The sequence below is a fragment of the Rattus norvegicus genome, chromosome 10 (assembly GCF_021556685.1).
Source record: "Rattus norvegicus strain SHRSP/BbbUtx chromosome 10, alternate assembly SHRSP_T2T, whole genome shotgun sequence".
NCBI lineage: Eukaryota > Metazoa > Chordata > Mammalia > Rodentia > Muridae > Rattus > Rattus norvegicus.
Window position 1 is genome coordinate 50,695,285 of NC_141543.1, and position 20,662 is coordinate 50,715,946.

General features: G+C 49.1%; 2 protein-coding genes across 2 annotated transcripts; one reads left to right on the forward strand and one right to left on the reverse strand.

The window, feature by feature from the left end:
- The first annotated feature begins 267 nt into the window (after positions 1-267).
- On the forward strand, positions 268-14,910 carry Med9 (mediator complex subunit 9). The gene is given in 2 exon segments (NM_001127302.1): positions 268-497; positions 13,244-14,910. Coding segments are annotated over 2 exon segments (429 nt in total). The 5' UTR covers positions 268-285; the 3' UTR covers positions 13,461-14,910.
- A 986-nt stretch (positions 14,911-15,896) lies between these two features.
- Rasd1 (ras related dexamethasone induced 1) lies at positions 15,897-17,604 on the reverse strand. The gene is given in 2 exon segments (NM_001270954.1): positions 15,897-17,092; positions 17,230-17,604. Coding segments are annotated over 2 exon segments (843 nt in total). The 5' UTR covers positions 17,516-17,604; the 3' UTR covers positions 15,897-16,535.
- Between the last annotated feature and the right edge of the window lie 3,058 nt (positions 17,605-20,662).

Consider the following 20,662-nt stretch of genomic DNA (forward strand, 5'->3'; position numbering starts at 1 on the left):
CACACGGTGCTCACTAGCGTCATCCGTTCTTCCTGTTAGTCCCGGGGGGGTGGTCCTCGTTGGTGTTTTGACCTCTCTGTGTCATGTGAACTAGAAAAAGATGACTGAAGTAGATACCCTAATCTTGACTACTCAATTTAGCTGCCCTGACACTCGTCGCCTAGCAACGCTCGCCCGCCTACGCCCAGGGCGCAGACTCAGAGCCTTTTCCCGCCCGGCCTCCCGGGCGCTTAGTTGTGACGCAAGCATCCCGCGACCCTCGGCAGCCGCAGGACGTGTGGTACTATGGCTTCTTCTGGGGTGGCGGGTGGGAGACAGGCTGAAGATACGCTACAGCCACCGCCCGAGCTGCTGCCCGAGTCCAAGCCGCCGCCGCCGCCTCAGCCTTTGCCTGTCGCCGCGCTCCCGCCGCCGGCGGCTCCGCGGCCTCAGTCCCCCGCTGGCGTGAAAGAGGAGAATTACTCTTTTTTGCCGTTGGTTCACAATGTCATCAAATGGTAAGGGCCTAGGAAAGGTCAAGACACCACCTTTTGCGGCTTCCGGTGTCCGGGGTTCCGAGCTGTCTAAACCCGGCGCTGTGGACCACGCCCCATTTTCCCAGAGGGCACACACTGTACTCCCAAGTGAAGTCCACATACTGGTCAAATGCTTAGGTTCTGCAGTGCACTGTTCCTGGTCCCATCTCAGATCCTGCGGTGGCTTGGTGATGGGTCTCAAGTCCATACACACGTAGCCTGAAGACAATTTTATACAATAGTTTTAATTCACCTGCGTTTGACAGTTCATATGAAGCCTAGCATGAAATTTCCCACTTGTAGTATCATGTGAGCCTTGAAAAGTTTTCGAATTTTGGTGGACCGCAGATGTTCAGACTCTAGATTCTCACCTTGTACACAGTTTAGTTCCCATTTCAATGTGAGGCAGCATCTTACCTGTGTGACTGTGTTAAGTACTAGGGTTGTACACAGGAAAGGACCAGCCGTTTACCCTTACAGGGCTTAACAGTTAGAAGCAAAGAAAAACAAACAATAAAAACACTTTTTAAAGTGGAGAGGAGAGTAGTGATGCTAGAAAACATTTGAAACAAAGACACAGAAATTGCTCCAAATGATTGTGTCCCGCTATTAACTTTATTCTTATAGAATATCCAAGGATGTGTCATCTTTTAGACCCAAAGTCTCCAATCTCTACGATGGCCTGTGTTTTGTTTCTTCCATATACACTTGGGTCATTTCCAAGCGGTACACTGTTGTTCTGCAGGCATTCTCCATTGTGCTTTAATAAACTTAGGTGGTGCAGAATAGTTACTGCCTGGCGCCTTTTGGTGCAGTCAGGATTCTTAGCAACAGTGGGAATTGGATGACTTGGTTGGTAAGAGCACTTGCTCAAGTACAAGCACAAGGACCTGAGTTTGAATCCTTAGCATCCACATAAAAAGCCAGTCATGGCTCTCATGCCCGTAGCCCCATCATTTCAGGACTACAAACAGATCTCGAGAGCTCTGGCCAGCTAGCCTGGCTGACACTGAACTTCTATTTAATATGAGACCCTGTCTCAAGGCAGTAAGGTGAAGCTCCAGAGAAAGACACTTAACTCTCGCATGCCCACTCAGACATTCACAGACCTGTATAACACCCCACACACATACAAGACGCACCACATATACCAAACAAACAAAAAAGAGGAAGTAGCTGCTGGTGTACTAGGACATTCTGTTCAAAGGGTGGATTTTATTTTTAAACTTATTTAGACAGGGTTTTTTTTTTTTTTTTGCCTTTGGACTTTTGGTCCTGCTGTCTCAGCTTCCTGAGTGCTGGGGCTCGAGGTATGTACCACTACACCTAGCAACTGTGACTCTCACAGTAAAATGTTCAGTATAAGTCCATAAGCTAGTGACATCATTTGTTATTGTTATCAAGCAGTAAGAACTACCTGTAATGGTATGTGTTACACTTATCTGTCCGCAGTGTAACTGTTTGCTCACACAGTGGTGCATTGGGCTGCAACATTACCACATCTACTGTGTCATTAGGCAAAGGAAGGTTTTGGTTACTTTATAAGCCTTAGACTATCACTGTATATATGATCTGTCATTGGCCAGGTTATTTAGCACATGAGTGTATAGCCACAGGACACTAGGTACAAACCCCTGAATTTCTTCTAAACCATTAAATAGTAATTAAACCATTAAAAAGTAAATTAAGACAAGATTACAGTTCCAGTCATATTTATGGACATCAGCATGCCCTTTTGTTGAAGTTGAGGCAGTCTAGGTTTCTTGCTCTGGTGGCTTGGCGCTTGTCTTAGGGCTATTGCTGTGCTGAAACACCGACTAAAAGGACGAGGAAAGGGTTTATTTGACTTACACCCCGTATCATTTTTTTCTCATTGGAGGAAGCCAGGGCAAGAACCTGCTGACAGGGGCTGAGGTAGAGGCCACGAGGGATGCTTACTTCACACACCTTACTGAGTGTGCTTTCTCTTCCTTTTTGATTGTTTTTGTTTCTCCCTGTATTCCTGGCTGTTCTGGAACTATTTGTATACCAGGTTGGACTCATACTCAGAAATCTGCTTCCCTCTACCCCCATGTACTGGGATTAGTGCCATGGGACACCACTGCCCAGCTTCAGCATGCTTTTTTTTTTTTTTTTTTTTTTTTCTTTCCGGAGCTGGGGACCAAACCCAGGGCCTTGTGCTTGCTAGGCAAGCGCTCTACCACTAAGCTAAATCCCCAACCCCCCAGCTTGCTTTTTTTTACTGGCGCTCAAGGCCACTAGCTCAGGGTGCCCTTCCCACAATGGGCTGGGCCCTCCTACATTAATTAAGAAGATGCTCTACAGGCGTGCATACAGCTTGATATTGTGGAAGCATTTTCTCAATTGAGTCTCCTTCCTCTCTGATGACTCTCTTCACTGTGTTAACTTGACATAAAAGTGAGACTGCAAAGCTTTGGTTCTCACCTTAATTCCTCTCTTGGCTTCAGACAACATGAGGCTCCTGTATGTAGGGTAAAGCATACTGCCCCCTTTGTGTTAGCTGTTGGCAAATACATTAGTGAGATGGAAGTGAGGAAAATAAAAATCTAACCATCTCAGGGCAGTGCTGGAGTATCGGGTTATCTGAAGTAACCAGATATACATGCAAAAACTAAAACAAATGGGTTCACATTCACCCATACCTCAGGAAGGATGCTCATAAGCCAGGAGAGCAGTTGGGTTGGGCCAGCCTCAGTGACAGGAAGTGAATTTACCAAGAACATGCTATGAAGACAGAGGGTCTGAGTTCAAGTCTGAAACTTGCTTTATCATGTTTATAAATACTTAATTTTCCCAGGCAGTAATTTTCTGTCTTGATACATAGGTAGTAGATCTCAGTGGTGCACACCTTTAGCCCCAATACTCAGGCAACTGAGGAGGATCTCTGAGTTTGAGGCTGACCTGGCATACATATAGGTTCAAACTACAGCTCTGTGATTTATGGCTAGGTAGGTTTGGGTTGGTAGCTCACTTCTCATAGAACTGGAAGATACTCTAAAGTGCATACCTGTGAAAGATGGCAGGTTGATCACATGGGCTTGTCTAAAGGACACACAAGGGATTTTTTTATTCAGCATATAAGAGCAGGAAGGACAAGCAATGATTGCCAGACAACAGCTTGCAAGGGCTAACTTACCTACTGACCCCAAAGCATCAGCCTTGACCATGACCTTCTCTACACCTCAGGGCCTGGCAGTGAGAGAAACCTCTGCAAGCAGTGTGAAAGAAGGTGGTCTAAGAACAGGGAGAAGCCTACTCAGGATGTGCCCACAGTTCTGCTTCCTCCCCTGCCCTAAGCAGCTTGGTAACCACCCTTTTCCACCTTGGCAAACAGTAAAAGCCAGGATCGATCCTTTAGAGCTGTGTGACCCTTTGATACAGTTCTTCATGTGGTGACCTCCCAAACATAAAATTATTCTGTTGATACTTCATAACTATAATTTTGCTACTGTTACAAGTTATAATGTAAATATCTGATAAACAACCCCCAAAGGGGTTGTGACCCACAGGTTGAGAACTACTGCTTAAGAGGGAATAAGCCAAAGTCATTGTGGGACTGGAAAGGGAAACAAGCTTAAAACAGGGGTTACGACCCCTCCCCCCTTGGCCACCCCTTGCTGTGTGGCTGCTAGCCCAGCAGAAAGAATAAGGTGCCTTCCCTCGAGTGTCTGACCAGCAGAAGAGAAAAGTCCCTGGGAAGAAAAGACTTCTTTCTCTAAGAAAAGCCAGGTCCATTATCCTACAAGAGTGAGGATGTGGCACTCCTATTCAGAGCCTTTAATATTCACTTGTAAGGATGGGACTGGCGGCGCTGGCCTGTGGGCTTGTGAAAGAAGCTGTAGTAAGAAAGACAGGACCCAAGAGAAAGCAGCCTGCTCAGTATGGTGCTGTCTGCATGAAAAAGGTAGGTCCAGTTTGAAAACTCTGGGATGTTGTGAGTTTGTAGGCCATCAAAGAGATGAGGACTGTGGCAAGGGAAGGGGAAGAAAGGACTTAGGAAGCCTGGAGTTGCAGTTCATAGTGGGTGAGGCCACTCGTGGGACTGAAATTATAAGAGGGAGGAAGGTAGGGTAGAACCTTGCTGTGTACTCTAATATTGACTCCTGAGGTCACTGCTCAGAGGGGACAGGAAATTGAGGGCAGCACCTTTGGAAGGTAAGCCTTTATTCTTGGAGGACTAAGCTGCTGGCAAATCTTACAGCACGCCTAGTGTCCCGGGTGATGGCTCTGCCGGGCTCTGATGCCTCACTCTATGCTTTCCTTGGCAGTCCTTGAGCTGAGGCCTTCTTTCCTGGGTTGAGTAAGGAAGTAAGCCTGAAATATAGGACATAACCCTGTTCTAAAAAGCTCACCATCAGTTACATCATAAGAGGTTTTTTTTTTTTTTTTTTGGTTCTTTTTTTCAGAGCTGGGGACCGAACCCAGGGCCTTGCGCTTCCTAGGTAAGCGCTCTACCACTGAGCTCCCGTCGTAAGAGGTTTTTAATTAATAAAAGGAACGTTATACCAGGTGGCTGCTGGGAATACCTTGTTTCTTCTCTGGGTTAGATCCGTGCGTCTTTTCAGAAATAGAATGCCGCAGAACTGGGACTGGACTGCAGTGTGCCATCCTTGGCTGCTGGAGATCCCTTCCTGTGCACACGTCAGCCATCTCACTAAGGGCTGTAAAGACCCTGTCTGAGATGCAGCTGCTCCTCACATGTAGCATTGGGCATTTCATCTTTGCAGCAGGCACCATGCAGCAGGCCCCATGCAGCAGGCCCCATGCAGCAGGCACCATGCTGGGATGCAGCCCTTTGCTCACACTTATAGTGAGGTCAGTCCGAGGCTGTGCAACCGCTGAAGCAGGGACATGCAGTTTCTATCTGATAGCCATTGCTCGTTTCATCTTTTTAGCTGACTCTTCCGAACTGCAGGTTGGGCTACTTCAGTTGACTTGAAACTCTGTTAACCTGAAATGGCCCGTAAATCTGCCACCTGTGAGGCAGTAAGACAAATTAAAGATGGATTGTGTAGATGGAAAGGAGGAAGTCCTCCCTTCCCAGATGTGTGCATACCTCCACAGAGGACTGAGCTGTCAGTCCTTGAAACTTTCCACCCAGCATGTGCTCTGCTCCTGTGGTTGGAGGTGAAATGAGTCCCTGGGTCTGCACTGTCTCAGTGGGTTCTCTAGAGTCTCCGGAAGAAATTTCTAGTGCTGTGTTGTGTGACTATAATAACACTCCAGTGACTGTTAGCAAAGTTGTAGAGAATGCATCCATTACCACTGTATTTCTCTCTTCTCTCCCATGCCTCTGCTGCTGCTACTAAACTTCTATCCAGGCTGGTCTGATAGGTTAGAAATGATAGGTGATCGATGTCTTTTTTTTTTTTTTTTTTTTTCCGGAGCTGGGGACCGAACCCAGGGCCTTGCGTTTACTAGGCAAGCGCTCTACCACTGAGCTAAATCCCCAGCCCCTTGTTCCGCTTTTCTCTGACAGCTTCTGAGTGTGAGCCACTGTTTGTTCTTTTTCTTGTCACGTGACAAAAACACCTGTTACAAAACTTAGGGGAGAACTTCTGTTTCGGCTCACTGTTTGAGAGTGTTAGTCCATCCTGATAGAAAGTTTGGCAAAACACAGTCAACATCTATCCATCATGATGGCTAGGAAGAAGTGAGAAGGAAGGAAGGGGGCATGGAGAAAGTACTCCCTGAGGACATGCTCCCAGTGCCCTAATTCCTCAGTTTTGCCCCACCTCCTAAAGTTTCTAGAAATTCCCATTAATAGTGTTACCAAGTGTTAAAATATGAGCCCATGGGAGATATTTTATTTCAAAGCATAACAGATTCTCACTTATTAATTAAGGCCTTGAGACTTGGGTGTGCAGGGTCCTGGGTTCTGTCCACAGTGCTACAATACAACAGTAAAACAAAGTGATTTCTTTTCGGTTTCTACGACAGAGTTTCTGTATGTTGTGGTGTTGGCTTAGCTGTCCTGGGACTTGATATGTAGAGCAGGCCGACCTTGAACTCAGAGAGTTCTGCCTCTGCCTTTCTGTCTGGCCTCTGCCTCTCTGCCTCTCTGCCTCTGCCTTGAGTGCTGGGATTAAGGGTGTGGCACATCCAGCACAAAAGAAAACATCTTATATAGTGATCTCCTTTTCCTAGAAGATTTGTGCTTCTGGTTTTTCCTTTTAAGTTTTAGATGCTTGCAGGCTACATTTTTGTGGAGAGTAAAGGGTGGGCGGACTGTCTCCTCTGCTTCCTCTTCCCAATACCAGTTATGAAGATTATAAAATACTGTTGTTCATGTTTGGTGCTGCCTTCTAATCCTACAATCTTGAGATGTTCTCTGATCGTCTAGACACCCTAGTATTCTAGTCCCGAGTTCTTTATGGATCGTTTACTCCCTTCTGAAGCTAGTTCCCTTCTTGTTCCTGCTGGTTAGTACTTCCCCGGCATCCTACTTCCTCATGGTTATGTACTTGTGGTCAGTGGCACGTTTCCTTTTAACCTGCACTGGACTTCACTCATCCAGGTCTGCGACCTCATTTTTGAATCTTATATCTTATAGTCACTTTTTTTTCAAGACAAGGTTTCTCTTTGTAGCTTGACTGTCCTGGAACTCACACTGTAGACTAGATTGGCCTCAAACTCAGAGATCCACCTGCCCCTGCCTCCTGCGTTCTGGTAATAAAGGTGTGCACTGTTACCACCTGGCTTACAGTTCCTTTTAACTAGTTCCTTTGCCTTTAAAGCCTCTGGCATTCATTTTGTGGCATTATCAGGTTCGTCTTCTCTTTCTGAAATTCTCTAGAGGAGTAGTATACAGATTAATAACTCTACTGCCTCAGGAGGCTAAGACGGGGTAAGTCTCATTTGAGGCTGGGCTACATAGTAAAACCTATCTCAAAGAAAAGCTTCTCTCGGGTTCCCTTTTCTTCCTAAATTGAGCTCAGGTGTTCAGCCCTTTATGCAGGGGTCCCAGCAGACCATATCATATGCCCTGCCTAGGCATATGCAGAGCCCAATAGTTACAAGTGTCTTTAACTGGGCAGAGCACTGTGGAACTTGTGTGTCTTTAAGGACTCACCTAGAAGCCACCTCCTACACTTTAGAGTTCTGGGAGTCAGAACTTTCTACTGCATCCTGTAACTTTAATTTTTTTCAAATCTTATTTTTAATGGTGGTTCTTAAATATTTTAACCACCCTTTTAACCTACCATATACCAGAGGTAATGGGAAAGAAAGGTGGGGTAGGGTGGGATGGGGGGAGTGGACCTGTTTAGAAAGGTTCTTTGGAGCAACTCCCGTCTGTGTTGGCTGGAAATCAGCAGCTCAGTTCACAGGTCAGCAGCGGCCACTTGATCTACTTGGAGACACTTCACAGATACCAGCAGTCCAGTTCAGTAGAGTCGGGATAGCAAACACAGCAGTGACACTTCCTAGCAAGGACTGCCAGGCCTCAGCTTTGGCTCAGGTCAGGAGGGACCAGGAGGAGGGACCAGGAGAAGTTCTTGGCTGTGCCTCTCTCAAGGAAGCTATGATCAGTGAAGACTCGAGACCCACAAGCATTGCACAGCGAGCTCTGTAAGCAAGCCTAGCTCAGCCTCCACCACTGCCCATTGAGTCCCACTTCTACCCTCCAAACACCATGTGTCCTCCACAGGCCTTGCCTCAGCCCAGGAATCTGTCTCAGCTGACATCACTCTGCCAATCAGCCCAAGACCTTGGAAGCAGCAAGAAACTGCAGCACAGCACCAGAAGTTTTTTTGGTGTGTTTCTCTCTATGAAACAACAAATGGAGCTCAACTAGGCAGTGTAAGGCAGACCAGTACACACCTGTCGTTAGCAAAGATTCTTACATCGCATGTCTTTTCGTGTTTTTGCTTTAGCAGAACATCCTCTCTCCTGTGTCCACTTCAAGAAAACATTCCTTCACAAGTCTGCTTTAGTCTTTTAATTGTGTCCATTTCAGCTAAATGTTCCTTCATGTGTTTGCCCCAGCAAAACACAATCCAACTGACTTTCCAAAGAACCCTTAAATTTCCACTTCAGCACCCTATGGTGCCACCTGATACCTGGAGACTGTGGCTGATATACCCTGCTTAAAGTTTGAGTCCAAACAATGGCTTCCCTCCCTCCATCGTTCCCATAGTTGAATGGACAATTATGTGAACATGTAGTTTGCCAGACCTAGTTGTATAGCCTTGTACAGCCAACTACTGGACAGGAGTGAGAAGATGACTGACTTCCTGGCCTACTTGGGCAAGAGAAATTGGAAAGAAGACTGGGATGTAACTTAGTGGTTGAGTGTTTGCCTGTCAATCATGAAGCCCTAGATTACTTCCATACTAGAATTGACAGGCTTTTCATTCATGTATTTTTAATGTTTGTTTGTTTATTGTTTTGAAATAGGGTTTCTCTATGTAGTCCTGGCTGTCCTGGAACTACTATGTAGATAGGCTGTGTTTGAACCCATAGAGAAATGCCTGCCTCTGCCTTAAGTGCTGACATTGAAGGTATGTGCCACCACACTCGGCATGGTTTTTGAAGTCTGAAAGAGTGAAGAGAGGAATGCTTGTAAGAGCTATTATAAACCCTGCTCTCGGAGGCCTCTTCTTGTATATAGTGACACTACAAGGGACATAGCCTGGAAAGGAATAAAGAAGCCCTTTAAATTCAGCTTATCTCATCTGAGTTTGGAACTAAGAGTCCCAGCCTGCCAGTTCTAAGTGAGCTATCCCTGCCTGTCTCCCTGCTTGTCTGCCACTTTTTGGCCCACCCAGTTAGTAGTCTGTCGATTTGAGAGCTTAAGCAATGTAGTTTTAATTAAATGTCATACTTTACTAGATGTCTTAAGTTGCTAGTGGGTACAGGAGAGCCATCCTTGTTGACCCAGCACAGGGAGTTCAAGTGTTGAGCTCAAGCATCCCTCCCGCCTGCTCACAGCAGGTCAGCAAGACCTCTTTTATGGGAACAGGGCGCTGCTGACCTGCCTCTTCCCACACACAGGCTCCTTGCCAGCTGAGACCTGCTGGGCTGTGTAGGAAGCACCCCCACAGATGATGTGTGGGATTTGCAATTCTGCTGTCCTGCGTCCACCTTGTGCCCACTGTCTCTCTCATCTGTGTCCTGGAGCAGAAAGGGTGCCCTTAGGACCTGTCTGGAAACTGCTTAGAAGAGCTGCTTCTCTGTGTCTGCTTCTGTCTTTGCAGATTCACAGTAGAAGCACCCAGGCCTGGACGGCCTCCATGAGGGTTGCCTCCCTTCCAGCAGAAAATACAGTAAAAGAAAGCTGCCTGGGAAGGGGTCCTGGGAAGTGAAAGTTAAAAGTAGCTGGGATGGCCCCTGCAGCTTCTCACAGTTGAATTTGTCCTGTGGGTATGTTGGGGTGGAGGCCCACCACAGTTCTTAGGCATAGTGATCTGCTCAGAGTTGGATTTCTAAAGGTGGATAGGACAGAGGGCTTGGAAGGAGGGGAGGACTCTATGTCTAAGAAGCAGTGGCAATGGTCTGAAGTAGTCTGGAGGAGGGGGAACTAGGTGGACAGAATCAGAGGGCAGACTTAGTGTGTGGGGGCTGCTGTGCCCCATGGATGTAGACAGAGACAGGCACATGGCTGTTCCACTGTGGATGCTCGTAGACTCCTCAGACTCCAGGGAGAAAAATCTGGATGCTGGAGGAGGAGCTAGACTCAGGACGGGGTGTGGGAGTTGCTGGGAATGAGCAGACAATGAAGGCATGCTGCAGAACAGTTCGTTTGTTTGTTTTTTTTCAAACTTCTTTAAGTAGCAGAACCTTCCAGAAGAAGGTTGAAGAGAATGAAAACACCACAAGCAATCCTGTGGCAGATGAAAGCTAGTGTGGGAGGTCCAGAGCCATGTACCAAAGCCCTGGTGGGTGCTGGCGGAACTCCAGAGACAACCAGATAGCTCACTTCGAGACAGGGAGGAGCTGTGGGCACACTCAGGGGAGAGACATCTCTGAGTTTTGCAGAGGTGTGTGTTTATGTTTTGGATGGGGTCTTAGTGTCCTACCTAGATTGACCTCAAACTTGGTTTTCCTGCCTCAGTCTCCCAAGAAACTGGTATTATAGGTGTCTGTGTGCCTACCTCAGAGGGCATTCTGGCAGTATCTGTCAAAAATTATATAAAGTCTTTAATCTAGATTTCTCCTGGTCTGACATCTTTCTAGAATACTTGAACAGTATGTAAAGCTGCAGGTACACAATGTCATTTTGATGAATTGCAAACATTTCCAATAATTGTTTGTAAATAATTTCACAATGTAATCAACTGCATATTAATGTGGAAAGACAAAAACGAGAGCCACATTTGATATGCTTCTGTCAGAATTACAAAGTGTACATATGGTCGTCTGTTATTGCACGTTTTGAAATGATCTACAACAGTTTACATCATATGCTAACACAGGTGTCTCTGACACTTGGAACTAAAAAGACTTCCCTTTTCTAACATGCCTATCACTTTGAATTTTTTCCCTCTAGCATCTACTAAATAAGAGAAAAATTGATCTGGGGAAAGCGAAAACCACTGGAATCAGTACAGTGGAGGAGAAGCTGTGAACAGAGGAGAAGACTGAGGGGTGCTAGCCCAGGGTGGTCAGCAGGGACAGATAGATGCTTCTGAGAAGGATGGACATTTGGTAGAGAAAGATTCAGGCACCCCAGATCAGGTTACCCAGAGGTGAGGGGTGTGACTGGCCTGCTGGCCCATGCCTTCCCTTGCTTTTGCATTGCTGGAGGGCACACTGCCCATTGTTGCCAGTTTGCTTCTGTGCAAAAAAAGAAATTGGGAAAAACCAAGGCATGTTCTTAGATGCACCCGTCTTTCCTAGGCCTTTATCCAAAAGCCTGGGATACAGGTCCAAACGCCTATGCTAGCTGCTGGGAGGGTGTTCTGCTCTTCCTGCTCCCATGGCTATAGTGTTTCTACCCATGCTTTTAAGAAAGCACAGTAGATGGACCACGATGCTCTAACGTTGTCCTTGTTTGTATGATTTCCATCGATCCTGACCTAGTCTCTCTCTTTTCCTTCTAAAGTTGGATGGTGACTAACGCTGAGCACAAAGGCAGCCCATTTAGAGCTTTCTGCTTTTATTCCCTCACTATCAAGTCTGACCCTGTTCTTTAGGCCTGGGGATTTCACTCTTTTACACTCATCCTGGCATAACAGGGTCTCTCTTGGTTCGAGCAGGTTCCTGAATAGATGCTTTCCTCACCCCAGGACTTCTGTGCTATTTACCACTACCAACTAGGGCAGGTGAATGGCCTACTGCAGAGGTCTGCAGCCCAGCTCCCCTCCCGGTGGCTTTCCCTATGGGTTCTGTTTCTTGTCTGAAGGTTACTCCCTTTCCCCAAAGTTCACCCTGTAAAGAATGGCTTTCTGGAGTTTGGAGAGTTTCAGAAGTGAGCATCTGAAACATGGCCCACACTTTGCTTTCTGAATTAGAATTTCTTTGGGGCTGGGTTATGTTTGCTTCAGGAATTATTACTATAAACCTCCTTTCCTGTTTTAATTTTGTGGATTTTTTTTTCTTATTTGTTTTTTTCTAGACTTGTGATGTAAACCAGTTTTGTTAAAAGTGTACTTTAAATTCTGACAGCAGCTCAGTGGTGGTCCTCATTGTACACTGAGAGAGCAGGAACTGCTTCCAAACCTCCTGCTTCCTGGCCTTGGGGCAACGCCTTTGTTCTTAGGGTTTAGGTTCTTTTGCTTTAGTTTGATAGCAAGAGTGGGATTTCTGCCATGGCTGGGCTGTGAAAGGACAGGAATGATCTGCCTTCAAAATGACATTGATCCAGAGGAAAGCATCTGCAGAGCTGTGGTAGAGGAGAACCCGCGTCTGCTGAGAATGTTCCAGTGACTTGTAGCTGGTTTAAAATGTATGGAGTTCGTTCGTCTTTCTGTTAACAGGCCCAAGCAAGCACACAACTCAGTGCCATGAAGGCCCTGCTAACTGGCAGAGCCTCCTGGTTGGCCTACAGATGGCTCAGGTCAGGTGAAATGAGTATTTCAACAGCTTGTTTATTTTTCTGTTTTTGGAAGGGTCAGCTGATGATTGGTAATGGTGATTCGTTTAGCATAGCTGTGGCCTTGCTTTCCAAGCACTCGTCCTTTTGATGTGTGGTGTTCTGGAAATGCTATTTGGTTTGCGTGTGCACACCTGGGAGTGGTGGAACAGGCAGAGGCGGGCACTTGTGCCCAGCGTTATCATTTGTCCCCTTGTTCCCTTGCACGGAACCTGAGACTTGCTGTTTCAGCCTGTTTCTACACCCCCATCCCATCCCAAGGCTGAGCTGGGTTTATATCACGTGTGTCCCTGCTTTTACATGAATGGTGGAGCTCCAAACTCGGGTTGTCATACTTGTGCAAGTGCTCTTTACCCACAGTTGTCCTATGTGTAGGGCCAGGTTGGTGAGACAGCTGTGACGAAGCCAAGTTGGTCCCTGCCATCATCGAGAATTTTAAGTATCTGACTTGTCAGGTGTGCTCGTTGGGAGTGTTTTTATGAGCTTAAAGCTAAAGAACAAAACAAATAAAAGACCAATCCCTGTCTTCTGGGGTAGGTAACCTAGTAAGGGAACAGACATGTCTGACAACATTCTAAAAGGCATCAGAGGTGTAGAACAAGGAAGCCATTGTGGAAATGAGCTACACATGCTAATAACTGACTGACTGCCCTCTACTCCCCCTGTCACCCAGCATGGACAAGGACAGCCCGGATCTCCACCAGGACCTGAACGCCCTCAAAACAAAGTTCCAGGAGATGCGGAAGCTCATAGGCACCATGCCTGGCATCCATGTGAGCCCTGAGCAGCAACAGCAGCAGCTACACAGCCTCCGAGAGCAAGTCAGGACCAAGAATGAGCTTCTGCAGAAGTACAAGAGCCTCTGCATGTTTGAGATCCCCAAGGAGTAGGACCAGCTCCTAGCAAAGCTGCCAACAGACTGAAAGCGTCACACTGTGCTGTCCAGCTCCTTGGGAGCCCAGCTCTAAACTGTGAGGCCACATGTGGCTGGTGTGGGGCCTGGGTGGCTCTACTCAGCCTCCACTCTCTATGCCTTGGGCCTCATCAGAGGGAGAGGGGGTAGCTGTTCCCTTCCTCCCTGAGCTCCTCCCACTCCCACTATCAGCATGGCATCAGGTACATACTGTTCCCATCAACAGCAGTTTCATGAAGCATTTGCATAGAATTCACGGGGTAAATTAGGCCTGCACTCAGATGGCATGGATTTATTATAATTAAAGAAGGCTGTGAGAGTATGAATATTGTGTTGAAAGGCCAGAGGGTGGGTGGCTTCTCCCCCAAAACAGTTCACTTCCTTTTTTGTTTGAACAACTGAATGAAACTGTATCTCTGGGGGCGTCAGCCCAGAGCTCTGCCAACCAGCCTCCAGCTTCAGTCGCTGGCCTCCTGCATCTCGCCTCACCTTGTAGGCTCGGCTGCCTTTGTCTCCATCACTTCAGGCAGTGCTCAGAATAGCCAGCGCACTGCTTGCCCGGGGCCCTTTGTCCTTCTTCCCATGCTGGTTCAGAGAGGCGGTTAAGTAAGCGGCTCTGCCCTGATTCATGCCTCGTCCTCTCCGCTCTCACCAAGGAGTCAGCCATACTTGCTACCCTGTACATGGTCTCTGCACACTTCTAGTTTGGAGCAGAGTTGCTGGCAGGAGCAGTTGGGGGCAGTTTCTCAGCCAGGGGATGTGTGGTTTAAAGGGCATGGGGAGCTAAGTCTGGAGGTGCCATCGCTGTGTTCTACTTGTAGAGAGTGCCCAGCGAGTCCCAGGTAGCACACTGTGTTCTCTGTCTCCCAGGGACTGTTACACTGAGGGCGCCATGGCCCTTTCCTTCTCTCAGGAGGAAGGTGAGAAGTACCCAGGATTGTTTGGATCTTGAAATGGGCACAGCCTGGGCTCAGCTTAGGACTTAGCAGGTGCCTGCCAACTGGCTTTGTTGGCGGAGTGCTGGCTGGGGTGTTGTTGGCGGAGTGCTGACTGACCGGGGTGTTTTAGCAAACGTTCTGTCTGTCCAGGACGCTTCACACTTGGGACCTGGAATGTCAGTGGTTTGGGCAGAAAAGTGGACTCTGAGTTTGAATAGAGGGTGACAATGAAGCCACCTCTGCCTTGGGGCTGTCCTTTAACCCAGTCAGTTCCTTTCTGCCAAGGCGAAGCAGTGGCTGGACCAGCTTTAAGGCTCTGCCCAGTTCCTGTAAGGGCAGAGCACGTGAAATGCAGGAGCTTCGGATCTTCCTGACAGGGAAGAAAGAAAGCTTCCTCGAAGGGCTGGAGGCTCGGAGGCTTCTCTGTTCCAGTGTGTTGACCTGTCATGTTTTCACATATGTAATTAAAAGTATGTTCTGTTCTCAGGACACATGGTTTGCCTGTTGTCTCTGTCTCTCTCAGGGCTAGCAGTCAGACCCTGGGATTGCAGGTCTTTAAAATGAAGAATTAGAGTGGTGTGTTGAGTGGGTGGTGTAGAGGCAAAAATGTTCACTGCGCTCCTCCTTCCGCCCAGCATGTACATCTGTTAAATGAGCACAAAGCCTACACGTCTCCTGCAGGGGACCCTGGGGAGCCCAGCCATTCATTGTTGAGAAGTGAGTGCCTTTCTGAGATTTGAGGAGGTACAGTTCCCTGCAAGTGGCCCTTCCCAAAGCAGGGTTGACAAGACCCTTCCTCCCCCGGTCCCAAGACAATTTTGAGCATCCCCGAAGGTCAAGACCCTGGAAAAACCAAGTATTTGGCTGGGCGGCTGCAGCAGTTGTGCTGACTCCTTGGAGACCATGTTGACCCCTGCACAGAGTGCCTCGATTTCTCAGCTGCAGAATTGGAGACTTGGAAGGCGACACTTGCCCTAAGTTGACCGTAGGAGTGGCAAGGAGATCTGGGTCACAAACTATGAGCCCTTAGCCACAGGGAGTTAGGAAGGTGCAGAGGAGGTGGGCCCCACCTGCTCGAGAGCTTCTGGGAGCTTCACTCCACCCATCTGTACTTTCCCTGTCCAGGTCCTGCGGCAGCCCTGGGGCAAGGAATGAACGTTAAGTGCAGGCCTCTTCCCTGCCACACCTCTCCACCTCAGCCTCCATGTTTGTGGTAATCAAGGTTAGCGTTTCAAGTGTGGCAGCTTTCTGTTGCCTTCTATGATGAGTAACAGATGGGCTGTGTGGAGGAGAGTATGAATATTCTCTAAAACAAGGCCCTCTGTTACAGGCCAGGCCGGGCAGAGTGTAGACAGAAAGCCAGAAGGTCCCACTTGGAAGTGGGAGACCATATTCTGAAAGCCAGGTCCTTTTCCAGTTCTTGGCCACTGCCACCGAGGCAGGAAGCCTAAAAGCAAAAGCAAAGCGAAGCACCATTTTCCATTTTAAAATTATTTTATTTTAAATTAAAAAAAATAATAAAGACCTCACACAATAGAAATGTAGAGATTTTGTTCATGTCACGTTGACACTGGAACTATTAAAGTGCAAGTTTTGTGTTTTGTTTTCCTTTTGGGTAATTACACACACACACACATGTAAACAAGTTGTCTGGCTATGATTGAACCCCCACCTCGAGCCAAAGTTTCCAGTTTGCTGAGGACAGAGGTGGCTGACAGCAGTCATGGCAACACCAATCACAGACGAGATAATGCCCTGTTAGTCCTGGCCCCACAGCAAGCCGCACAGTTACTTGAAATCTCAGAGGCCGAAGCCCTTCACACACTCTCAAAGTCTCTGAGAAAAACGCCAACTAACCCTCTGCTGGGTCCTGGCATCCCAGAATCGGAGGCGAAAGTCCCAGTCTTAGCTAGTTCTTTCCTCTCACAGCAGATGACTGTCCCTTACTGTCTTGGCAGCATCTCCCTGGTGCACAGGGCTGGGTCTCAGGGAGGGAGGGAGGAGGCCAGCTGGCGCTCTTGGGGCACGGAGTGCACAGGTTAGCCTGGGAAACCGATTTGACTTTTGAACAAAAAAGGTCCTCAGGTTGTGTGGCTGACTGACCCTGGGGGCTCCTAACTGATGACACAGCGCTCCTTGTCCTTAGCCTGGCTGCTGACACTGGTTTTCTCACGAATGTACATGAGGTCGCTATGCACGCTAGGTCTGCGAGCAAAGGGCGCCAAGATGCCAAAGGCATCTCCGTGGTCGCCCCCACCTCCGCTGCCCGCACGCAGAAGCTTCTTGTTCCTCAGAGCCTTTTTGTGCAGCACGTCACAGTACTGCACAGACACCTTGCGGTGCAAGTCAGGGCTCATCTCGCTAGGCAGCTTGGCCATGGCAAAGAGCGCACGGAACATCTGGTCCAGGCTGCTATTCTTCTTGGCCGAGATCTCGAAGTAGGCACAACGCTGAGGGTCATCGCCCACCAGCTGCTCAATCTCCCGCTGCTCCACTTCGCGGTAGAAGTCCCGGTCCCCTTTGTTACCGCAAATGACCAGCGGCACGTCCACATTCTCTTTGGTTTTGTTCTTGAGACAGGACTTGGTGTCTAGGATCTGCTGTTTGAGCCTTTGCACCTCCTCGAAGGAGTCGCGGTTGTCTAAGCTGAACACCAGAATGAAAACGTCTCCTACAAGGGAACGAGTGGAAAGGTGAGGGCAGCTGCCAAGCACGGAGCAGCAGACAGCACAGCCCCAAGCACAACACACCGCCCCATCCGCTCCCCGCAGATTCCCTCCCCACGGTCCCTGTCGGTCCCCCACTCACCTGTGAGGATAGAGAGGCGCCGCATGGCGGGAAACGGATGATTGCCAGATGTGTCCAGTATGTCCAACTGGTAGACTTCGCCGCGGATCGAGTAAAACTTTCGGTGGAAGTCTTCAATGGTAGGGGTGTAAGCGTCCTCGAAGCGGCCCGTGAGGAAGCGCGACACGATGGCCGTCTTGCCCACTTTGGATGAGCCGAGGATGACCATCCTGTAGCAGTTCTTGGCCGGGATACTCAGTTCAGAGTCGCTTGGGCACATCTTCTTGATCATCGCGGCCAGTTTCATTGGGCAGAGGGGCCCCAGGGCAGATGCGTGGCTGAGAGAAGGTAGAGGGCTGCAGAGGGCGCCGGAGTGGTGGAAGAGTTTGGCTTCGGGACCGCGCGAGCTGGCCTGGAATCTTGAGTACAGGCAGCGGGCTCAGGCTTTCCGCGCCTCACACCACTCTTATATGCAGCTGACCGAAGCCTGGGCTGGCACCTCCCAGCCAAGGTGCGTCACGTCCCGCCCCCGGACGCTCCGGGCTCCTCCTAGACGCAGTGACCTCCGCCTTGGAGCCTGAGGCTGTGCTCCAGACCTACGTGCGCTGGAAGGAAAACAAGTCCAAACTACCGCCACGCGAGAATCCGGCGCTCCCCATTTCTTTGGCCGCAGAGGTCCTGGCTGTGCAATTGACTCACTTACCTCTGGGATACCCATTCTCTCAACACCAGTGCATAGACGCTTTTTTTGGGCCTCGGTTTCCCCCAAAATATGATCTGGTGATAGCAACAGGTTTGCTGGCCATTTGCCCCAGCGCCAAACTCTTAGGTACCCGGGCCCGTGGTGCTCTTGTGGGCGCAGAGTCCGGTATTTGTGGGTTTCCAACGTTACAGTCCGCGCTTTGCGCTTCCGCCACCAGAGGGAGCCCCACGGACGCACTGGGATGCCTAAGGTTGTGGCCACTCTGGAGAAGCAGGAACCAGACTGGGGCATTGTCTACTGACAATTATTGTGCTCTAGTCTCCCAACTAGAGATAATCTGGTCGGTGGGGACCTCAGTAAAGGAGAGTCTGTCCCTGACTTCGTACTTAGAGACAAGTCCTTTTTTAAAAATCAAAACAGGCCAGCGTCCCCTACAGTCTCCTATGGCTTTCTGGACTTCTCCCTCTCCTGGGCCAATCATCGTCATTTTGCATCGAGGGAGCTGACTGGGGCCGATGATCTCAGAGGAGGCCTGCGGACATAACCTGTGGAGCTCAGTTTCCCTTTCTGGAAGATGACATTGGTTCCTTGATTGTGAAAGAATGTGTAAACACTCTCCAAGACCAGGGCCTGGTCGGAACAATAAAAGTATAGTGTCAGGGAGGCTGCCCAGAAAAGGAAACCAGTGGCAGGTTGATCAGTAACCAGGACTGAGTAATGCTTAAGGAGAAATAGGATACGTCTGCTGCTTGTAACTATGACATAGTCGAGCTGTGTTTTTACTCTGCTTTGACCTTGTCTGATTTAGGAGAGGCCCAGAGACCCAACAGGTGACAAATGCCACTTGCCCATCCAGGCAGTCTTGGTGCCCCACAGGCAGGGCTAAGGTCATTCCCACCTATTGAGATGTTTGCACGGTGATCTCAAGGTTTCGTCCCTTCCTTGTGTCCCAGGATCTCAACAGAAAACCCAGTCTTTAGTTCAGCAGCGGGCACCCTGCCTGGGGCCCTCGAGGCCTAGGTGTACTGATTTGCACTAAGTCCCTGCACTAAGTGATAATGCTCTCCCTGGGGACAGCACTGGAGACAGAGAAGCAGCACTCTGCATTGAACAGATGGAGGAACTAAAGCTGCTGGCCTAGAAAGTAGGCCACCTGCCTCTCAGTCTTCCCTTCCTTCCCTCTGCCTGTGCCCCACAACAGTGCCCACTGCCGAGACTGCTGTTCCTTTCAATCTAGCAGGATATCCATATTCACTCCCCTTCCCTCCCAGGCTGCTTCTCCATCCATAGCAATGGAGTAACCCGGGACTCATCAGCTAGATCTAGGACAGGCCAGTTGGGGTGAGTCCTTCACCACTCTTGGTTCTTGCTCTGCTGCTGCGCCCTCCCTTCTCCATCTGGGGTGTCTGCCCTCATCTGTGAGGAGGACCTGAGCCTCAGCCAAACACTGGACTGCTGTGTTCAGTAAGAAGCATAGAGTGTTCACTGCAGGAAGAGGCCTCTTAACGGGGGCAAGCAATGGCTGCTGGTCCCAGACTGAGGCCCTATTCCTCAGCCTCTGGAAGGCATTGTGTGCAAGGCTGCGGTACTGGGTACTGACTCAGGATGGCCAGAGGCGATGTCACCATTCCCCCGAGTCTCCAGTCCCAGGAAGATCTAAGGAATAAGAATAGAGGGATGGCGGGGCTGGGGATTTAGCTCAGTGGTAGAGCGCTTACCTAGAAAGCGCAAGGCCCTGGGTTCGGTCCCCAGCTCCGGAAAAAAAAGAACCCCAAAAAAAAAAAAAAAAAAAAAAAAAAAAAAAAAAAGAATAGAGGGATGGCAAGATCAAAGAAATGGTTTACCCACATCCATCCAGATGGCCAAGGCACAGCGTAGATTCCTGGCCTTCACTCCTTCCATGGTCAGTGTCAAGGCTGGGCCTGACATCACACCTCAGTCCCTTCTAGATGCAAGGTAACTGGCCGATAGACACTGGTGGTTTCCTGATGCCTTCGAGGTTCAAACATCCTCGTATGTAGACTGCATCCTCTAAGCACACCTTCACACGGCCTCTGCTAGCAGGTCTCCAGTCACATGATCATCCAGGGGTCTGGAAGACAGGCAGTGTAGTCCCACATAGTCCCAACTACCGTCTGTCTCCTCCAGAACGCTGCCCCACACGGGACAGCTTGCGCATGCCTTGGAAGCCACTATTGAGTTTTCTTACCAGTCAGGCTTGTAGCAGGGCCATGCTTCCTGCTCAGAACAGAACTCTTACCACCTGATCATATGCTGAGGGGAGTCCAGAAGAAACCAAGGGTCTGTGAGCCGGAAATGCCTGCCACACAGTCCCATCCAGAGGCAAAGAGGATACAGAAGGTTCTTTGAAGTTGGGTCACAGAGAAGGGCACCGGGTGCCACCATGTTACCCACAGGGGGCAAGCCCACTCCTGCCAGCAGGAGGACGTCACTCCACTTTCAGTGTGGTCCTGCCCCAGCCGTCAGAGCTCTTGGTGGGGATAGTAAGCTTCTCAATTCATGGTGGAATGAAGAAGAGAGGCAGGGACTCTTGCCCTGGACAAGACAGCCTTAGTGTCCTCCCAGGTTCTGAATCTGACAGATTCCAGGAACAACGCAAGAATCTTGAGTAGCCCCTGGTGGCGAGGAAGGCATGACTGTGGTGTCACTGATGGGGGAGTACTGGGAAGGAACAGGCACTGGACTGTTGTCATGGTTTGTATATGCTTGGTCCAGGGAGTGGCACTATTA